Here is a 22,462-nt window from a genome sequence, read left to right on the forward strand (position 1 = left end):
ATCGACTGTTGATCAAACTGAGGATTTCCGTGGAATCCTTCAACAATGGAGCAACTAAACGACCTTGACCTGGCAGACCAACCAACCGGATATGCAGAGCAAACTCGATGTTTTGAGCTTCTTTGTGACCCGCGGATGTTATTCAAACATTATTTCCTTAAATGTACAAGGTCCGCAAGCTCCAAAATTAGGCTCAAATGTTGAAAATCTTGACCACCCATCACGGCGTAAAAGGCCCTGTAGATACGCCGCGTGCTTAGGAAAACTTCACTTCCAAAAAAGTATGAAATGAGTGCCATTTCCTACCAGTTAAGCTACAGAGATAATATTAGACTCTCTTTTCATTGAATCTCGTAGCAAAAGAGATATTCACAGCCAGGAAATTCCTTCAAGCTAGGGCAATTTGTCGCAGGAAAAGTCGTCTGAAGAAGGAAGTATACCTTGCTGGACATCATATGATTAGTAGTTTAGAAACCCTAGTTGTGCGGTCGGAAAGGCAAGTCTCAACCATCTGAATGCCAACAACCCTCGTTAGGTAGTAAAAAGTCCCGAAAGCATTCTCGTACGGTTATGTCTTCGTGTTTATCAACTAGCAGTTGGACCATGGCTTGATTTGAAAAGGATGCAGATATAGAGCAAATCTTAAAAGTAATCCTTTTTTACTTTTCACAAATAATGTAAATATAATTTACAATTAACAACTAGGATAAGTACCAACTCCTCTTGAACCAAACGAAAAGCAATCACTCAGCTAATTGCTCTAGATTGATTTTGTAATTATTTTCTGCTGCTTTTCTTCCGCCCAACAACAGATGGACCAATTTCGACCGAACACTGTGACTGGCTGTATGGCATCTTCGGACACGAGACGTCCTGCACCCGTTACTGGACCTGCTGGAACGGAACGGCAACCGAGCAGCTATGCATCGGAGGGCTGCTGTACAACGAGAACGCCCACAGCTGCGACTGGCCGGAAAATGTTGACGGATGCCAGAAACATCGTAAGTCCCACCACGTTCCTACGCAATAACTACCTGTGCTGGAAAAAATGACCAATTTGTTTGATTAAAAGTTACATCACCTGTTTTGTTTCGCTTAATTTTTCTCTCTCCCGTTTGCAGCACTGTGCAATGACGATGCTAATGGAAATGTTCCGCTAGGAAAGTCCTGCAACCGATACTGGCAATGTCAGGGAGGATATCCACGGCTGCAGCGATGCCCCGCCATGTTGGTGTTCGATCGGCGAAGCCTGCGATGCGTGGTGCCACCGACGGAGGATTGCGAAGTTCCAACGACCCCGCTGCCATTAGAGGGAGATTTCTTGGACCAGGGAAAGGTGTGATCATTGAAATTATAACGAATCAATTATATTGTTACGAATTTCAATTTTAAATTATCCCGAACAAGGGTTTAACTGTTCAAATAACTAAAACAATTTTTTGAAATATTTATTTTTGTACAGCTGCGTGTATTTTTAATCAAAGCAAACAACAATATTTGTCAGTGCTATGAATAACAAATAATTTTTCTTTCATAATGTTACTTTTTTTGTTTAAATTCATAGTCCTCATGGCTATGGGACTGACTTGCGATCATTTGTGCTATGAGAAAAATGAATTGATGTCGTTCAAGGTACTGAAAACAAATTTTCCTGTTTAACTACAGAAAAATCTGAAGTTTTTACAATAACACGGCACTTAACGTTCTTATTTACGGTAAAAAGATTTAAAATAAGTTTTTTGCAGTTCAGTGTTGAAAAGTGAAGAATTTAACACTGAAAAGTGCTACATAGAAAAAGTGCTACACTGGAAAAGTGCTACTGCACCAAATTCATTGTCGAAAAGTACATTCCACGATCTACTCGATCATAATTTTCAGTCGTTGGCATGGTCGTTCAAATGTTGTTTATTGTTGATATGCGCTTCTTGTGGGTAAATTTATAAATTTTCAAGGGAAATTTCCGATTTTGCCTACTTTTTTGTAACTTTTTGCAAAACTCGTTTTTTATCAGAACTCGACGTAACTATCGACTTGTGCTGAAAAAATCCACTTTTTGCAACTTGATACATTAATAACTTTTTTTTTGTAGAAGATGTCGTAATTCTACGAAGCGCTTGTCATTGTGGCTTATATACATCCTCTACAACTTTTTCATCATCATTTCTATTTCGCGGTTACATTCCCGTATTCGTATTAACCTGTATCGAAATTAACCTAAATTTTATTTAAATTCGTATGAAGGGTAGGGTGGCCTTACATTTTCATTTTGAAATTCCCGGTTTTTTTTCAGGTTTTCGCGCTAAAAAAAATCAAGGTTTTCCAGAATTGTGTTGTCCATTTTCGTCGAATTGTAGCATACTTTTCAACATATTTCATTTTTTTGGTTATTTCATAACACTCAAATCATCTAACACTTAAACGAACTCGATTCTATATTAAGGATTTTATCACATCTTCTAAAAATAATTAAAAAAAAAACATCCTGCACAAAGTTTTTATGGCTGTTTGAATCATGTGTACAAAAAATTTAAAAACGGTGAGTTAAACAAGACTTTTCAGTCAATCATTCGTCATGTGACATTCTATCATATTTTCATAAGTAACAGATACCAAGTATGTTACTTCAGCTAACAAAATCCACGGCTCGGAAAATATTCAAACTTGTTCTGAGGGCGTTCAATTATGTAATTAATTCGTCACAGTTAATTCAGTTCAAATGCAGTTTTTAGACGTTTTACATTCAGTAATAAATGCATCGTCAAGTGTAAATATAAATTTTTGCCAAAGCTTTATCTCACCGATTCACAGAGGATTGTTTCTTATTGCCACAGATTTGTCAAAGTACGGAGTAATTTTGAACACTTTTTCATATGTGATGAAAGAAATTAGAGAAACATGAACTATCAAAGAACGAAAGAACATAAGCCGTAAATATCATGAAAATTTCGAAAAAGATACAACGGCTCACCGACAGGACTTGAACCTGCAATCTCCGCTTCGGTACAACCACGGTGAACGTGATGGAACCGGCGAACACGAGCAATCGAGCTCTGCCGATCAACTGCTGGACCTTCTATCGAAACACCATGTATATCCCGCATGTGATCTTTCCCTCTATTGATCTCTCTTGTTTCTCTAACCCCACCCATCGACTCGGGATTTTAGCCGAGCGAGCACATGGTCGATTGCTTCGGGTTTGCCGCATCAGGTTCAGATTGCAGGTTCAAGTCCTGTCGGTGAGCCGTTGTATCTTTTTCGAAATTTTCATGATATTTACGGCTTATGTTCTTTCGTTCTTTGATAGTTCATGTTTCTCTAATTTCTTTCATCACATATGAAAATGTGATCATTTTCAGGTACAAAGATGTAACAAGCGATTTCATAACATCAGTATTGATTTCAACAGAGCAACACCTCCCTGTGTAACTGGTCTGCTCGGAACCTTGAGCGGCACTGGTTGCTTCTTCATCTGACCGTAAGTTGCGGCAAACCCGAAGCAATCGACCATGTGCTCGCTCGGCTAAAATCCCGAGTCGATGGGTGGGGTTAGAGAAACAAGAGAGATCAATAGAGGGAAAGATCACATGCGGGATATACATGGTGTTTCGATAGAAGGTCCAGCAGTTGATCGGCAGAGCTCGATTGCTCGTGTTCGCCGGTTCCATCACGTTCACCGTGGTGGAATTGGCTAACGCGCCGTTGTACCGAAGCGGAGATTGCAGGTTCAAGTCCTGTCGGTGAGCCGTTGTATCTTTTTCGAAATTTTCATGATATTTACGGCTTATGTTCTTTCGTTCTTTGATAGTTCATGATTCTCTAATTTCTTTCATCACATATGAAAATGTGATCATTTTCAGGTACAAAGATGTACCAAGCGATTTCATAACATCAGTATTGATTTGAACACTTGTTTTTTTGCATTGTTTGATTATCTTAACCTTTCATTTAATGATTTTTTATTTTCCTTTAAAAATCATTTTTAACAGTTGGAAGTTATGTGTACATAAAAAAAATAAACTGAAATACGATTATTTACTGTTTCTATACATTAAGTATTGCAAATTTGTTACTTTATGAAACGAAGGGTTAACTGCACTTTAATGTTTAAATATCAATAATCATCGAGATCTTGAAAATAAATCGTTATACATAACTCTATCAAGATCCTTGTTCCTTTGTGAATACAAAAATTGCCCATGACTAATAAGGGGTAGATTTTGCAAAACCACTAATCCTAGCTAGACGCAGTGTTTAGATTCGTATAGAAATATTTTTAACACTTAAAATTATTACATAACAAGAATCTTAACAGCGTTCATTTTTACCCAACATTCGCTTTGGGCAATTGTGAACAAATATCAGAACAAATGAGAATGATCTTTGTTCATAATAGCCTCAGTTGACCCGACCGTTTTCGAAAAAAAATTGTCCACTGTTTTCCGTTAAGTTTTATAAAGATTTTCTTTAGCATTCAATAGAAATTTTGTATATTGATAAAACCAATAAGGCCGGAACAAATATCAATTTCTTTTCTTGTCACCCTCCCCTCCCCTCTTCGAAATCTTCCGAATGGGGAGTAAATAAAATTTGAAATATGTTATGGAAATTTCGAAAAAAAATCCCAATGTCTCAAAGATTAAAAGAGCAAAAGTCAAATTATGTAAGATTAGAGTTTTATCACCTTTTATATTTTTGGTTTTATTGAATTTTTCGATAAAAAGTTACTTGATTTATAGGTTTTGTGCAATGATAAAGCATACAATTTTTTTGCACACAAGCTTTCATGCAGTTTATTCCAATTTATTAGTTTTTCACGTTATTTTAATTACTACCCCCTCGCGATGTTTCAACTTCAAGTGACAAAAGAAATATTTGAAATTTGTTCCGGCCTTATTGAAAAAAAAAACAAGCTCAATTTTCCAATTGTTGTTATAATTGTTTTTTTTAATTAATGCAATTCATGGCTAATTAACTTTTAGACACTGAAAGCAGTATCGAAAAGCGATACTTTTCGATACCTTCAGTTATTTAGCCAGCAAACGATTCAAGACCTATTTAATTAGTAATATTCAGTTATTTTGCATGGTCGTTAACATGTGATTATTTGTTAAGATGCACTGCTTGTAGATCAATTAATGGATTTTCAAAGGAATTTCCCAAGTTTACATAAATTGTGTATGCCGCTTGTGACAAGATTTAACTTTTTCAGCACTCGACGTAATTATTCAACACGGTGAGCCCCGTTAGATAAATTTACAACTCGTGCTAAAAAATAAATTTTTGCAACTTATTAAATAGAAACCATTCACCAAACATTGCTGTTGCATCGTTTCAAAGTTCTAATGGCAAAACTTGGAAATAACGATCTTTATTTTAAAATCTGACTTCAATAGTTTAAAAAAATATGGACAAAAAGTTATAAAGCCTTGATTTAACAGTTTTGGGAATTATTCAGCATCATATCATAGTTCAAGATTTAGAAAAATAAAAAAAAAACATTTATTCAATTCAGATTCTCTAACTTTTTTTTTATTTTCAATTTGGGAATATTTGTATTGAAATAAATATTTAAAAAATGTGAAAGGAATTCAAATAATAAAATTTTAATTTATTATAATAAAATCGGAAGTTTCGTTATTCAAACAAATTGAAAACAATTATTTTTGATTTTCATAGCGAAGTAAAATTGTAATTTCTAATTTTGCAGATTAAATTGGTTGAATTTTGAATTGATCAACCTTCATTTACAATTTGTGGGTGGGTTCTGAGCCATGAACTTTAAGTTGATGATTGAATATTGATTTATAGTAAAAAATTGAAATTTCGAAAGAAATTTAAAAAGGAACAATGTCATTTATTGAAGCAGCCATAAAACTTTAAAGAAAACATTTCAAAATCCTCTACTGCATATGGTCCCCATATGGGCTCGATTTTTTTTTTTAATATTTTTGCATGAATCAGTAGGGGAGAGTGGGGATACTTGATCACCTTTTCTTATTTTCACCATATCTTTTTGGGAAAATTTAGCAACTCCAAAAATTAGAACGATACTTGAAGCCGTTGATGAACTAGAAGCATTTTCGTGGGAGTGAAAAAATTGCGATTTTTCTGAAGTTAGGGGAGACTTGATCCCCTGTTGAAGGAGACTTGATCTTTTATTCAGGAAGCCCTAATCCTTGTATAAAAATCAAACAAAACCCCAAGATAGAATGTTAATTGACTATTTTGGTCATGTTTGTTCTCATTTAACAATTTATAGCAGTCATAAGAAGAAAATTCTATAACTTTGTCTCAACGCTAATAACATTGCATACTTAAAAGCGCTATTATTTATAATTAAGAGAAAATTAATTATTTTAGCCCTTTTCTTCAGACAATTGTTTGATAAATACCTATTAGTTTTTGGATAAATATTAGTAATTTCGTAATCAGCAATCATAACGATCAATTCAGAAGAAAAATATGCCGTTTGGAAGGGGGGATCAATTTTACCCAACTCTAGGGGATCAATTGTACCCATAATCAACATTTACGAAAACTTTTTCTAAAAAAAGTAGAGAGTTTTCCATTACTTTGAAAATATGGTATTATGAAGTTCATTTTACGCTCGAACGATTGATACATTGGAACAAATATTTTTTTCATAATTTTCCCATGTAAGGAACATTTTAAAGTGATGAAAAAAGATCTTCAAGTTACATTTTGTGAAATTTTTCAAACAAAGTTCAATTACTCAAACAATTATTTTGTTAAAATTTTTTAAACTACAAGCATTGTTATTTTGCTCACTTTGGCACATTTTTCTAGAACATTTGATCTTTGTAAGACATTCCAGTTTCGAGATATAGCTAAGGAATCAAGTATCCCCAGGGATCAAGTATCCTCATTCTCCCCTACTGTAAGACATTGCAAACAAAATTTACAATTGAAAAAATTTATGATTTATGACATTATGATTGAAAAACAGATACATATATTTTATTGCAAGAATGTCATAGTTAGAGGTAACTAATATATTTCCATAAAAAAATCTCAAAGTTCGTAATTCATTCATTTGAGAGTTAGCTTTGTTATGCGGAAAAATGTAGATTTGATTTCAGTGAAAAAAATTAGAGTTAATTGTTCTACGTATATTTTAATTTCCACTCAGTTTCTTGGGGTTAAATTATGAACAGGTAACTATGTAAACAGTAATCAAAAATTTTTCTAGATTAATTATGACAATCGATAAAAGTTAATTCTCAAAGTAAAACTAGAAAAAATAGCTCTGGACCCCGTGATGATTTTTTTTTCAAAGAATGCGTTTGATAGGTCAGTCCCAGAAATTTTTACCCGTTACAAGGACTGTCAATTTGACATCACTGAATTAAACCAATATATCTCTTTTGTTCTTAACCATTTTTTACAAAATATATAGCTACAAGCGAAGATTGTCAAATTGACACTCAAGTTCTGATCAAGGAGCTTCGTAAGCTTTCAGGGTGCATGCATAAAAAAGGAACGATGCAAAATTAAAAATTTCAAAAAGCCATTGCGGGTTCCCGAAGAAATTGTATTTGGAAACACACAAATAAAGTTACAAGCCGCCAAACTTCCATTAGTATCATATTCACACATTTATGTTTACTAAGCTCCAAAAAACATCACACCTTGCGTTAAGATAATTGTCTTGTGTTTAACTCTCGAATTAAATACTATCACTGGAAAATTATAATATTCGCATCTTTTTAAACTATCCAGTTTTGCAAAAAAAATTACTTTTATTTGCTTATTTTCATATTATTGATACCCAAGTAACGCCGATAGTTTTATTAGTATTTTTAGAGACTTATTGAATTTCTCATCTCATTCTTTGAGGCAGTTTTAAACTGTTTTAAAGTACAGAAAGCGTCCATTACCAGGGGGCTCATATGAGCTTTTTGGTGTGGGGGAGTGTGATGGGCCGCTTTATATGTTTAAAAAAAAAACTCTGGGTTCCGGTAAAATTAGAGGGATAATTGAAGAGAGATCAGAGTTAGTTTACATTCCAAAACTTTTGATAATAATTTCACACATTTTTTAACTAATTCCTCCTGGAAAATTTAAATTATAATCCTGAATTTGAATTTTGGGTTGAATACCAAAACTGAATTTCGGTTTATCTTTGTTAATTTTCCTGGTTTTTGGATAAAATTCTCGTTTTTTCCGTGTTTTCCCGGTGCGATTTTCAATTTCCGGTTTGCCCGGTTTTGTGGCCACCCAGAGCAATGTTCACTGTATACGCTTACTAAGAAAGTCTGAACTTTTCCAATATTCCAATAAACATGTGTATGAAAACATGAGTAGAGTTCAATTTAAAGTATACATTGAAGCAATTTTAATAATAAAATCTCCTATAGTTCTAAGAAAATGATTTTAATATAAAAGTATTTAAAAAAAGATGTTAAAACGGTGCAGTCTTAATGGATGATAATGATTTGACCAATAATTCAGTTTTACTGTGAAATGTCGTATAATCCTATTGAATATTGTAGAATTTGACAATAAATATACTTAAAAGCAGACATTTTCGAGAAATTAGTTAAATAATAATTGCATAAAACTTCTGTTTCTTTGACCCTTCTTTTCTGTGTCCTCTTCCTTTTTCTATGTGCTGAGGTTGAAACATTTGTAAGATGCTAGACATTATGTTCTTAAATGATGAGTGATTAATGTTGCGTTTGACATATTCCTTCAAGGATACAGAAGTTTTTTTTTTAAATCTTGTACGAGTGTTTGTTTACTTTTTTGAACAGTTATTCTGTGTAAAGACTATTAAGAGTTTTTAAAATAATTTTCTTAAATTTGAAGCTAATTTGTGCTAAGTCTCTCTCGCCGAGTTAGAAACAATGACAAATCATTTTTCCCGGAGCTCCAAAGGGGCCGGCACGGTGGTCCCCAAAAATAATCCCCAAAGCACACACCACGAAAGCCATCGTCCCCTCTAATGGAAACTTATTTTCGACCATTAATGTTGATTATCTTTTCCATTTTCATTTTTGCTTGCCGCTTGCTTGGATCGCTTGGAATTTGCCCGTCGCCACCGGTCGGTTGGTTGTTCTCGTCCCATCTTCACACAAACGAAACGGACGAAACAAAAAATCCAAACAAATAAACAAAAACAACTCCATTGCCGGAACTTAAACAGGGTAATGCCATTTCGAATCTGTCGCCCGGTGCCATCCAGGGCAAGTCCAGTGGAGGTCGGAACAAAAACTAGAGAGCCACGTGTTAAAAATGACTGTTGCTGGTTGGGTTGTCACCCGCACATACATCCGTACACAGACATCCACATTCGCACACAAACACACTTGTTAGCAAATAGCCCAACTATTCTTCATCACCATCTGGGCGGGGGAAGAAAACCGGAACTAACGAACTAGCACCGAGAAGGAAGAGAAGAGAAGAGGGTGTGCTACACCCTCTTCTTAAACGCGCCCTGACCCATCAGCAAAAGCAGAAGCCGAGGCAAGAGGTCTGGAATGGCAGCAGCCGCAACAGTATCACATTCTCCATCCCTGGTGTAAAGCGAAGAATTTCTACGACTTTAATGTTATAAATCACACACTCCCGTCTGCTACGGTGTAGTAACAGCAGCACAGCATCCATTTACATACACATTCTCCCTTTCATACATTTGAGATACAAAAAAAAATTAAAAAAGAACAAGCATACATCAAATAGCACGGAAACGAACTTCATAAGTTTTGTATATAAATAATATCATCAAATGCAAACAATGTCACTTTTCCCTACTTTTATATTATTGTTCATTCGTTTTATTACGTGTTAGTATTTAAAGCAAGCGAGACGCAGCTGATGTTGAGATTGAGAAGAGTTGAAAAAATAAAAACAGACGTACAGTTAGAATAATAAATAACGTTAAGACCATCTATGTTGGTGTTTGATTTGAATATTTTGTGAAAATCCTAAAATTTTTCCTGAATTGTTGAACATAATTTCAAATTTTGATTCCGTTTTAAAATTTTAAACAAACACATAGAAAGCAAAATTAAATTAAACCATCGAGTGTTGAGATATTTTTAAAACAAAACCACTCTCTGGAGCCACTTGTACATTTGTCTTGCAGATTTGGAGAGAAAATGGTCCAAAAATAGGGGTATGTTCCGGAATCCAAACCTTGGGACTAAAATTGTTTCTTGACTTGGCAGAAGACTTCGTTCCAAATTTCTGCTTATTTGATGAGCTCTAAAGGGTTGCTCAACGATGCTAAAGTTTGTATGGAAATTTTACAACATTCGTTCTAGCGATACTGCAAAATCTACTTGTTTTGTTCTTACTTTTATTTACGCTCATGAACCGATTGCTCTAAATATGTTGTGTTATTAATTAACACGTAATTAAACACATTTGTTTTTCAAACTTAAGATAACATGAGTTACGATAAAAAATTAATTAACGGTGGAAGAGAGGTATGTCCATCTAATGGGTATGCTATGCCAACATTAATATATCTCCATTTTTCCGAACAATGTGAAATAATTAGAAGTTTTCCCACTTACCCTTGTAATTGACATACTTCCATTCTACCCTCAATAACTTTTGAATCGTATCTCGTATCATCTTGTGGTCTTGAAAGTTAATGTTTAAAGAAAATTCAAAATATATTATGTATATAGCACCAAACCGAAAATTAGCATCGCTAATTTTTGCACCATTTGAAAGCTGGGACTTTTCCCTTTCATTTGAGCCTAAATTTGAAATAATCCACCGGGGGGTCTAGAACATTTCATTTTTTTGAAGATTTTTTAACCTTTTTAACGAGTTTTTCAAAGACAAAATCATACTAATTACTGTGAAAACGCTCGTCTTACCTTTAGCGTAAATCCAACATCATATGTCAAGAATATGATTTAATAGGAAATTTCCCTGACTACAATTTTGTAGAAGGCCTCAAAGTGATACAAATTGAGAGAAAAGAGTTGTAATGTCACAAACAGTGAGATTATTATTTCATTTGAAAAATCTTATAAAAATTTTCACCGCTGATTATACTAAGACCAGAAAAAGTATTCTACGAGCTTAGTTATTGATTGTAGAGTGTAAAAATGTTCAAAACAGTTTATGTACATAAAAAAATAAATATTTTACATAAAATTGATCAGAACTATCTGAAGTTATGAGCATTTTTGGGATTTAATTATTCCGGAACAAATATCAAATTCTTTTTTTTTGTCTCTCCGATTTTTCCAAAAATCCCGATATGGGGAATAAATAAAGTTTAAGGTATTTTAAATAAAAATTTGATACATTTTTCGAAAATTCAAACAGTTTAAAGAGCGAAAGCCAAACTTTTTTAAAGAACGAAAGAAGATAGGAGTAATATCAGTAATGTCGTTTAGAATTTTTTTTTCAAATGATTGATCTTAATTTTCTCGATTGTTTGATTTTGTGCAATGTAGATTGATAAGTTTGTTGCAAGCCAGCTTTAGTTCATTTTTTTCCAATGTATTGAACATTTGAATCATTTTTTATTTTGAATACCCCCCCTCGTGATGCTTCAACTCCAAACGACAAAAGATAGATTTCAAATTTGTTCCAGCCATATAAAAAAGATGGCACCTGCTTGACTTGAAAATTTGGTTACTCATTTCATACTTTGAGCAATGTTAGGCACTTTTTCAAAATAAGTGCTTAATCAGAGCAAATATATGTTCAAAAATTATTTTAAGCATTTGTAGCCACTGTTTTAAATATTGTTCATGACACGATGTTATATTTTGTTTTCAAAGAAGTAAGAAAATTACATTATAGGAGAAAGCCAAATATGCAGGAATCCACAGACAAATGTTTCTATAGTATTTCTTACTATAAGATAAAAACCCATGTTTTTTTTTCATTTTTTCTAGGAAATTTGAACAAAAATCATCAATTTGAACACAGGCAAAATTTTCAGAAAACGATATAAAAATTCGCAAAAAAATCTGGAGACTTCACTTCAGACAACTTAAAGTGAATATTTTCAGATAATAGTATTACATCAAATCAATCTCTTAAAATTGTTGAAAACAAAGTTGATGTTGAAATTTGGTAATCTCCTTTTTGCTTTTTACCAAAAAAAAAAAAAAACAATGAAAGACATTAGGTTCAGTTTGTGTACATTTGAGAAAAACGAAGAATCTAGAATTTTAGCTTGAAAACTTAAATTCGACCACATTTTTACATAAACAAGTGCTTCCAAAAACTCTAATTTATGCAAACAAGCATAAACAATAGGTTGATTTTTTTTTTATATATGACACTTTACCATGCTTGTGATTGTGATTGTAAAGTTTTACAATCAATCAAAACTGAAAAGTATGAAAACCTTCAGAAATCATCAAAAAGGATGAAAGATTTTCAACAAAGATGTTTGATTTTGAAATCCAGGTGATTTATTTAAAATTTGAGCTTGAATGTAAGAAGTTAATCTAATTTGTTTCCTAGTCCCAAATGTTTGTTCATAAAGTATACAAACTTATTAAGCTCAAAATATAAATAACTAAATTTTCATGAAAGGCAGGAGACATTTTTTCCAAAATAAAACTCTACAAGTGCTCATAACTTCAGATAATCCTGATCAATTTCATGTAAAATATTTATTTTTTTATGTACATAAACTGTTTTGAATATTTATACACTCTACAATCAGTAACTAAGCTCGTAGAATACTTTTTCTGGTCTTAGTACAATCAGTGGTGAGAAGTTTTATTAGATTTTTCAAATGAAATAATAATCACTCTTTTTGTGACATTACAACTCTTTTCTCTCAATTTGTATCACTTTGATGTCTTCTACAAAATTGTAGCCAAGGAAATTTCCTATTAAATCATATTCTTGACATATGATGTTGGATTTACGCTAAAGGTAAGACGAGCGTTTTCACAGTAATTAGTATGATTTTGTCTTTGAAAAAACCGTTAAAAAGGTTAAAAAATCTTCAAAAAAATAAAATGTTCTAGACCTTACGGTGGATTATTTAAAATTTGGGCTCAAATTAAAGGGGGAGGTCCCAGCTTATGGTACAAAAATTAGCGATGCTAATTTTAGAAAAATAAAGTTTTCCTCCAGAGACACCGTGACAGTAGGACTAGCAACAATTTTTTACTAGCGAGATTCCTGCCATTCGCAGGTTTGTTTTTTTTCAGTCCAGTAGGCGATTTCGATGTATTACTCGAACATTGTTTATGTTATTTGCGCTACATTTTCCTTAGGCCATCAATCGCATGCTTCAAGTCTACTAGGAAACTCGCGCTGCGTTGTTATTTTTTTCAACGTCGCGACGTATATGACGTGTCGCTAGTAGGCTAAGCTGCTATTATAATTAGTGCTTATATATTTTTTTCTGCATGCATAATACAAAAACAAATTTGTAGAGCTTTTTATGGTGCTTGTGCATAAACCTTAGAGCCAAGAGTAATTTTGCAGTTTCGATGGTGCAAATGTTGTCAAGTTTAAATACAAATTTCAGCCTTCTGATAAACTAATGAATAATTTTAGTTTGAAGCGTGTGAGATTTATCATATTTAAGTCTTCCTTTACTATGATTAGTACGTTGTGGTTCGTTAAAAGCTTCAACCGATTTTGATAAATATCCACTTGAAGTATTTGTGTTGAATTGACATTAAAGGTCCATAGAAAGTCAGATTTTCAAAATGTTACCATCGAGTCTTCAACTGTTATTAAACCAAATTTTCTGAAAAATTACATTGTTAATCATTTTTTCTATTATTGATTCATTATTATCAACAATACTGTTGATAATATGCAAAAAGAAAAATTCAAATGGTCGCTAGCAAGTTTGTTCGCTATTAACTTGCAAAACAGAAATTTCTAATTTTTGTTATGCAGTCCGGGATATTTGAATCTATGCACGATTACTTTTTTTTTGTTTTCCAAATTTAATATTTGGAGTATAACTCAAAAACTTTTCTACTAAGAATTTTTTCAATTAAATTTTTTGATTCAACGCCCGACTTCACATTAAAAGGAATCTTCAGCTTACTTAGTTTAAAAATGCTGCAAAATAGTGTAATTTAACGGTTTTTCTAATACTTGTATTTTTTGTTATTATTTTAAACTGTTTTTTTTTTTTCAGATTATCCATTCTTTTCCAAAAATATCATATCTTTGTCGATTATTTTGATACTTTCAAAAGTTGCGAACGTAATTTAATTTCTTATAGATGAATATTGCAAAATAGAACATTGTTGCTTTTCTCGTAGCGTTCCGATATTAAAAATGTTTGTTCAAGTTTTTTTATCGTTTTGCACTTTGACACTAAGTTTTTGAACAAAAAGAACATCTTTTGTCAATTCAAAGTATTAACCAGTTTTTTGAGAAAAAAATTGTTTAAGTCGAAGCATGGCTGTAGGAACGGATTCGGGTGTTAAACTACAGTCCTCCTGGATGAGGTTCCAAAAATGCCAAGCAAAGTGTTTTTTTCTAAACTTTAAATAAATAATTTCTTATCAAATTTTGATAAACGGCTAAAATGATTCAAGAGTAAAAATCACGACTCAGAACTAAAGACAAAAACTCGAAATCTTATACCAGGTAAATTATTCTACTACAGTTTTTCAAAAAATTTCTAACTTGTTTACAGAAATTTAGTCACGAATATCGAACTTCTATGAAATTAGACTTAGCTTGCCAAATCGTCCAGATTTTGCCCGAGTTTATGCACAAGATCACAAAAAAAATTTTAAGAAGTCATTTAAATTATGTACATACTTCACGTCCACATTTTTTGAGCAAATTTTATCAAAATCGATGTGAACGATTTTTTGAAAGCTTAAAATTTGTTTCTAAATCTACTGATATATTCAGATAAATAAAAGTCTAGTGTTCTTCTTGATCTATTAAATTTGATATTTATTTAATATTTGATATATCACGGCCCAGATACTTGCGGATATGTATTTGGAAAGCTTAGGCTAGAATAATTCCGGATTTTGTGGTTCCTAATTATCTTATTCTTATACTATAAGATTCGATGTCTGTGATAAGAATTCGATTTCTGTTTCCAGTTTTTTGTTACTTATCTTCAGTTTTAAGATTTTAAATTTTAATTCATATTCAGAATTGGAACTAAAGATAGTTTCATAATGGTGAAACTATTATATGGAATTTAAATTTAAGAATCGTTTTGAAATTCGGAATCCAGATTTCGAACTCAGGTTCAAAAGGCAGTACTCAGATTCAAAATCAAAATTAAGAAACTCAGATTCAGCTCCAGGTAAAGTTTTATAATAAAGATTAAAATATCAATGCGAGAACTTTCTTAAGGAATCAAATTACAGGCGATCGCAGTTTCATAACTTTGATTCTGGATTCAAATTAAGATTTTATATTCAATCAGAACCAGTTTGAAATACAAACGAAAAGAAATAGCAAATTTATAATACAATTTTGATTTTTGAGAAACCTAGATTTTTTTCATAATTTATCAGCATTCCAATCATGAAATAAATTATTTATGACTTTTTATTTAACATTATTTATATTGCAGATTCTCCTTAAACAAAGTTTCAAACTATTTTTTAATTTAAATCGAGTTTACAAGGGAAGAAAATAAATCATATTTTAACCGCAAAACTAATCTCTAACTATTTACTCTTACTCTAATTTCTAAATATTTGATAAACTTTTACCAATGCCTCAAATGATCATACTTGTGATTTAAAAAAAACAACTTACTACTTTCATATTTAAGTAATGATAAAAAGTGTTTCTTTAGAAGGAAATCTCCAAAGCCCTAATTGATTTTTAAAAACTTCTTGAAAATAGGAAAAGGCAACTGCTAGATATTATTAGCTAGAAATTAAAATAAATGCCTTGCTTTTAATGAAAAATAACTAAAGCCTTAGTAATTATTCAGAATATATTTTTTTCTATTCATTATATAGGCATTTTCCAAGAAAAATGTTAAAGGAAAACCTTCCTGTGAGGCGGTTCTTCCTACGGCCCTGAGTCTAAGTCATAGATTAATCAAGGTTGAACAATCATCTTCTTAAATAGCTGAATCTGGGTCATTTTCCCAATTTAGTTCTTGTGAATTGTAAGTAATTTAGCTCTTTTAATTGAGTTTGGAAATTCCCGGAATTTTCAGCGTTTCCCGGGACTCGGGAATTCTCGAATTTTTTTTTCTCTGGAACTCTTGGTAGGGAAATCCCTGGATTGGACAATCTAGTTCAGGGGTTTTCAAACTCTATTCATACGCTGCCCCCTTTTGTCAAATTCTTGAGCTCAACGTAATACAAAACCAAGTTAAAAATTAAAAAAAAATCTGGCGGTGATTGGAGATACAGAGGCAAAACATTGCTTCACAACTGTTTGAAATTATTGACATTTCAGTCTAAAACCTGACTTTAATTTGGTGTTTAGAGCTCTGAAATGTTTTTTTTTATTGTTGGGCATGTTTTCATTTAATTCCACGTTGTTTCCTAATTCGTAAAAATGTGAATTTTAAAATGACTTCATCGCCCCCCTGAGCTGTTCCAAAGCCCCTCAAATTTCAAAATTGCATTCACCGTCCCCTTGGAAGCTTTTAACGCCCCCCAGGTAGGGACCACTTTAAAAACCACTGCTCTAGTTGCTTTTCTCGGGCTCGAATGGAACCTTGTAAATTCGCTCCGGCGACAGAATGAAAGATTCACTCGATGTAGTAACGCATCCAAGGCACAGTGATTGGATATGAGACGTAAATTTTTTTTAACAAAATCTCGACTCAAGATCAACCTACCTTACATTTGGAATGACTTGATAGAATGATTCTATTGTTAGATTATAGTATTAACTTGCCAGCCTTACAATGTACATTTTTTCATAACAGTCCTTCAAAAAACTCATGTCTCTTAGAAACGAAAATCGTTCTGAGACGAACATTTGACTCTCTCGTTAATGTAAATAGATAAAAAGTTGTATTGAAGAGTTTTACGTTCAGTAATTGATGCTCCATAAGATTGGATAAGTTTTTTGTTTGAAAATATTGCACAAAGCAATGTTCATTTTTAACCCACAGCAGACAAGATACGGGTTAATGTATTAATGACTAGCAAAAGCTTTCAAATCTTGAATACAGGCGAATATAAAAATTCATAAGCTTCTTAGAGTTGTGGGTCTCGGAATAATATGAAAAGATGGCTCTCAAATATGTAAAATTGAAATTACCCCAAAACTTTTCAACAGTTAAATTTGAGAGTCCCAAAAACTCACTAAAAAGCAGCTTTCAGATATGGATTCAATCTAGGAGTATACCCAGCAAACATTTTTGTATTAAGCTACTAGCAGACCCGGTAAACTTCGTCTTACCATGTTCAACGTGGCCTCCATTTTCCATTTTCCTAGTTTTTTTTTTACTTTTTCCTCCTTTCCCTTTACTCGAATCGTCCCGCTTAATTGTATCAAATTAAAACCTAAAAATTTCAACTCAATTCTACGGGTCTTTTAAAATCCACTTTTTGTAACTTGTTCCATAAATAACTGTATGTTGATTATATGTATGTTTCATTTGCTGTATTCCTTTTCGTAAATTTATCCCGTTTTGTTCGAGTTCACATTAAGGTTTAAACCGTAATAAAAAGTTTCTCATTTATTGGAATAGAATTTGAATATCGGGACAATTTTCGGAGTATTTGACGAATATTTGCCTAACGCAGTGCTTTCAGCTCCCAATTAGCTTTGGATGGTGTATTTTTTAGAGCTGAAGAAATAAAAACATAAGAAAAGATTTTTTACTAAGCATTTTCAAACAGCTTTTTATTCATCATCTTCATCCTTCGAAGCAGTTTGAATTCAAATTTATAATAATAATATGAGTTTATTAATGAAAAGCACATAAATGGCTATGAACATTAAAATTTACAATACTAAAAAAAAAGACTTATGCTAAAGCTATTACAATACTTTCATTTTTGATACTAAGTTTTTCTAAATTTCGTTAATAAGTGAAGTGTTTCTTAGGAATCTGAACAGATCTTCAATTTTCTTAGGATCTTCTCCTAAACTGCTCATAGTTATACCATATTGGTTCCTGGATGAACTATACGTTTGACAGTCGTTTAAAATGTGTTCTATAGTCAAATTACAATTACAGTTAGTACACTGAGGAGGAAGTTCACGCTTAAAAATGTATTCATGAGTTAATTTACTGTGGCCGATTCGCAAACGAGTTAAGATTATGGAGTGCTTTCGAGGTGTTTGGTTTGAAGAGATCCAGGGTTTTGTTGAGAATTTGATTCTACGTAGTTTGTTATTGCTCATACCATCCCAATGTTTCTGCCACTCCTCAAAAACTAAGGATTTGATCTTAGTTATGAAGTCAGTTGTTGTAATGCTTGGATTGATAATAGGTAGGTTCGTTGCTTCTTTTGCTAGTTTATCAGCACGTTCATTCCCATCTATTCCTACATGACTAGGAATCCACAAAAAAGTTATGTTTTTATGTTTTCTTCCAGCTATGGAAAGTAGCTCGTGAATATCCTGAATGATTGGGTTCGTACTATAAACATCTTCTATTGCTTGAAGTGAGCTTAAAGAATCAGTAGCTATCACAAAGTTTAACAGTGTTTCGTTATCTATTGAAGCATTCAGTGCATGTTGCAGTGCTATCAACTCAGCTGAGAAAACCGTAGTATAATCGTGTAATCTGTACTGCCATTCAAAGTTCAAGTTGTACGCTGCACATCCTACTTGTGTACTCACTTTAGATCCATCAGTAAAAATAAAACTAGACGTACGATACTCCGAAACTTTTGCCAAATATTCTTGACGGAATTCTAAGGCAGAGGTTTGTGCTTTAGTCAGGTTCGTTAAACTATAATCAATATGAATTCTAGGATTTGACCAAGGAGCATACTTGTGATATCCACGTTGTAAAATTTTAACTGGAGTGAGCTGGTATTTGTAATAGAGGTGTTTAAATCGTTGAACCAAACCACGGTTTCCCTTTCTGTTTTGAGTAGAAACGTTTTCTAAGGCTTTTTTGAAATGTTCATGTAAGGGGTGATTACTAAGGGACAGTATTTTTACTCCATAAGCAAGGGTTTGACTCTCTCTTCTGTAGTTCAATGGTAAAATGCCTGCGTCTACCAGAATACTGTCTGTGGGGCTGGTTCTATAAGCTCCTGTTGCCAGTCGGATACCCATGTGATGAACTGAATTTAATTGTTTTAAAATCGAGTTTTGAGCAGTATTATAAATTATAGATCCATAATCAAGTCGTGATATTACCATCGTTTTGTGAATTTTAAGTAAAGATTTTCTACTAGATCCCCATGATGTGTGCGAGAGAGTTCTGATTATTTTAACTGCTTGCAGGGCTCTAGCTTTAAGTTGTTTCACGTGATTTGTCCAGACAAGACGACGATCAAAATTCATTCTACAAACATAATTTTGCCACGACTCGCGTTGACTCTTTCTAATTATTTGCCTAGCTTTGGCCTTAGCTATTTTGTATTCCTTTTCAGTTTCTTGGGACATATGAAGGTTAAACTGTCGAAGTGCACGTTTCCTATTTCTGATACAGTTAGCGATATCTCGATTCCACCACGGTGGCTTACATTTCTTAATAACTGATGATGTTTTTGGGATAGTTTGGGTTGCACATTCTACCATACAACGAGAGAAATTTTCTATGGCGATTTCAGGATAAGTATTTGGGATTTCAGAAAGACGATTGCTCACAAGTTCTTGATACATATTCCAATCCCCTGAAGTAGTGATCCAACGGGGACGCCGTGTTGTTTGTAATTGGCGTTTTAATGGTGTTATGATAATTGGAAAATGGTCACTTGAACACAAGTCTGTAAACACAGACCAGCTGAAGTGTTGCATAAGTGACGAAGAACCAAATGTTAAATCAATGCTGGAGTAGGAATTATAAGCTAAGCTATAGTGTGTTGGTGAGCCATCATTCATTATGTTTAAATTCCAATCATTTAACAAATCTTCCAATATTTTTCCTCTAGAGCTATCATTTTCGCAACCCCATGAAGTATGATGAGCGTTACAGTCTGAGGATATCAAAAAGGGAATCGGGAGCTGTCTTAGCAAATCATCAATTTCATTTTTATCAATTGTGACATTAGGTGGGAGGTAAAGTGAGCATAATGTAAAATCTGTTGGGTATGACATTTGAACTGCAACGGCTTGTAAATTTGTTTGTAAATCTATTTCTTTAGCCTGAAAACCATCTCGAATACAAATCGCAACTCCTCCAGAAGCTCTGGTATGCAGATGATCTATTTCATAAAAAATCTTAAAATTTTTAAGCGTGGGTTTCCTTGTTTGATGAAAGTGTGTTTCTTGGATACATATTGCAAAAGGATCGAAATCACTTATTAACATTTTGAGCTCGTTAAAATTGTTATAAAATCCATTTGGGTTCCATTGGATTATCGAAGCCATAATAAATAAAAAGAAAGGGGTCAAGTAAACACATATTTTACAATGTTTCAGACGTTCAAACAAGTTCATCAAGATGAATAGAATCTCTTATCGCTTGCGTGAAAAAACTGAGGTTAGTGAGTTCTGAGTTATTATCGGTATTATTAGTATAACTATCTAAGTTCTCAATAGTATTCGGTTCATTTTGGTTTGTTGTATTAGTACTACTTATCTTAGAAATCTGTTCTGCAGATGTCGGGGGGGAAGCCATCGAACACTCGATGGCTGGAGATACTACCGCAACGGAAGCGATAGTATTGGTGTATTGTTTGCTGGTTCCGGTTTGCATCTCTGTTCTCTCTTCTGGTTCAGGTCGATCAACCTGATCACTGGACGGTGTTATTCCACTTCTCGCATGATTTGACGGGGCACTTTTTCCTTCGGGGCGTTCTAGTTGCTTACGTTGACCTTGATTCATCGTGACTTCGGCGTAAGAGCGTCTTTGTCTCGGCGGTGCAGGATATGGTGTTTGTAGTCTTCTTTTCATTCTAGCCTCTCTCATCGATATTTTTTCTGAGACCTTGATCTTTTGGATCTCATATTCGTCAATGTAGATGGGACATTCCTTAGAAAGCGCGTGATGATCTCCTTGACAGTTGATGCAGAAAAATTTCTTTTCGCATTCCGAATCTCCATGGAACAAATGTGCGCAGCTGCCACAGATTTGATTGCCCTTGCATTGTGTTTTCTTATGACCAAACCTTAAGCAATTCATACAGCGGAGAGGGTTAGGGATATATTGGCGTACTTTACAGGAGTAAAATCCTACGTCGATTGAGCTTGGAAGGTTACTAAGGTTGAATGTAAGGATAAATGAACCAGTATCCTCAAGCTTTCCTTCACTGTTTTTGCGTTGCATACGTTTAACCTGTGTTACACCTTGGCTTGACAATTCCGAAAGTATCTCCTCATCCTTGTGCATTTTGAGGTCGTAACAGAATATCGTACCAATGGAGTTGTTAAGTGAGCCATGTTCTACAATACTGACAGGAATTCCTCCAAGCGATGTCTGTTTAACGAGTTTTTCAGCTTGTTTTCTGTCAACAGTCTTCAGCAATAATTCGCCATCTTGCATACGGCTGATGCTCACGTTAGGTGTGATGCTATCCATCGCTTTCTTAATAAAGAACGGGGAAACTGATTTCATCGTTTCACCTTTCTCAGTTCGCTTGAGAATTAAAAATCTTGGTCCGTTGTTGCTGAGTTCCACTCTAATCTGTTTAGTATACTGATATTCGAGGTACTCATCACGTTTTCCAGAACGTTTCTTTGTTTTCTGTTTCCCTTGATAGGTTATGTTCGAAGAATTCACGTGTTGATCCGATCGACATTTTATTAGATCTGCAAACCTAGATCCAAACGCCCGCGAGGGGTCATCGTCGTCCGCATCGGAGGCCATCACCTCCTCTCAATAAATTTTAACGGTAACGACCACTATTTATCACAATTACTGTTCAAACTGGATAATTAAAAATCGGTTAGATAGAAGAGCTGATCACGCGCGATGTTGCTCCCTCGAAAGCCAAAACCGAACTGAATTCAAATTTATATTTTCACCAAAATCATGTTCATTATGCAATCGCATTTATGTTCGCATTAAATTTGGCGATTTTTTACACTGCAAATTCCTTTTTTTATTTGTTCAAGCAAAAAATGCAAATTAATTCCTTCGAACTTGAACCCAATGATTGAAAAATAACGATTAGTTTTGAAAAGAGGAAAAAATGTGTTTAGATATGTTCACCCATTATTTTAAAGATTCTAATTGAAGCATTGGGACAGGGCCGTAGGAAGAACTGCATAATAGGGGGGGTTTTGGTGACAAAATTATTCATAGAACATTTTTGCTTGAAAAATGCATACATAAATAATAGTTAAAAAAAAAGTGATACTAAGAAGAGTATACCAATATTCGGGTTTAAGTTCTTTTACATTAAGAGTTATTCATTTCAAATCATTGCTTTCGAAAATAAGTCCGAAAAGTGTTAGATTTTTT

At 33.4% G+C, this 22,462-nt stretch overlaps 2 protein-coding genes across 3 annotated transcripts in view; one reads left to right on the top strand and one right to left on the bottom strand.

Moving 5' to 3' along the window:
* LOC129750877 (protein obstructor-E-like) overlaps positions 1-9,903 on the top strand; it is an 83,547-nt gene extending 73,644 nt beyond the window's left edge. For both annotated transcript variants that reach the window (XM_055746006.1, XM_055746008.1), the window contains exons 3-5: positions 813-1,001; positions 1,122-1,336; positions 9,167-9,903. In XM_055746006.1, the coding sequence (XP_055601981.1) occupies positions 813-1,001; positions 1,122-1,336; positions 9,167-9,238 (476 nt within the window). In that variant the 3' untranslated portion in view covers positions 9,239-9,903. The remainder of the gene's footprint in view (positions 1-812; positions 1,002-1,121; positions 1,337-9,166) is intronic.
* LOC129750878 (protein obstructor-E-like) overlaps positions 1-22,462 on the bottom strand; it is a 308,119-nt gene that overhangs the window by 188,911 nt on the left and 96,746 nt on the right. The window lies entirely within an intron of this gene.

The sequence above is a fragment of the Uranotaenia lowii genome, chromosome 3 (genome assembly GCF_029784155.1).
Source record: "Uranotaenia lowii strain MFRU-FL chromosome 3, ASM2978415v1, whole genome shotgun sequence".
Lineage (NCBI taxonomy): Eukaryota > Metazoa > Arthropoda > Insecta > Diptera > Culicidae > Uranotaenia > Uranotaenia lowii.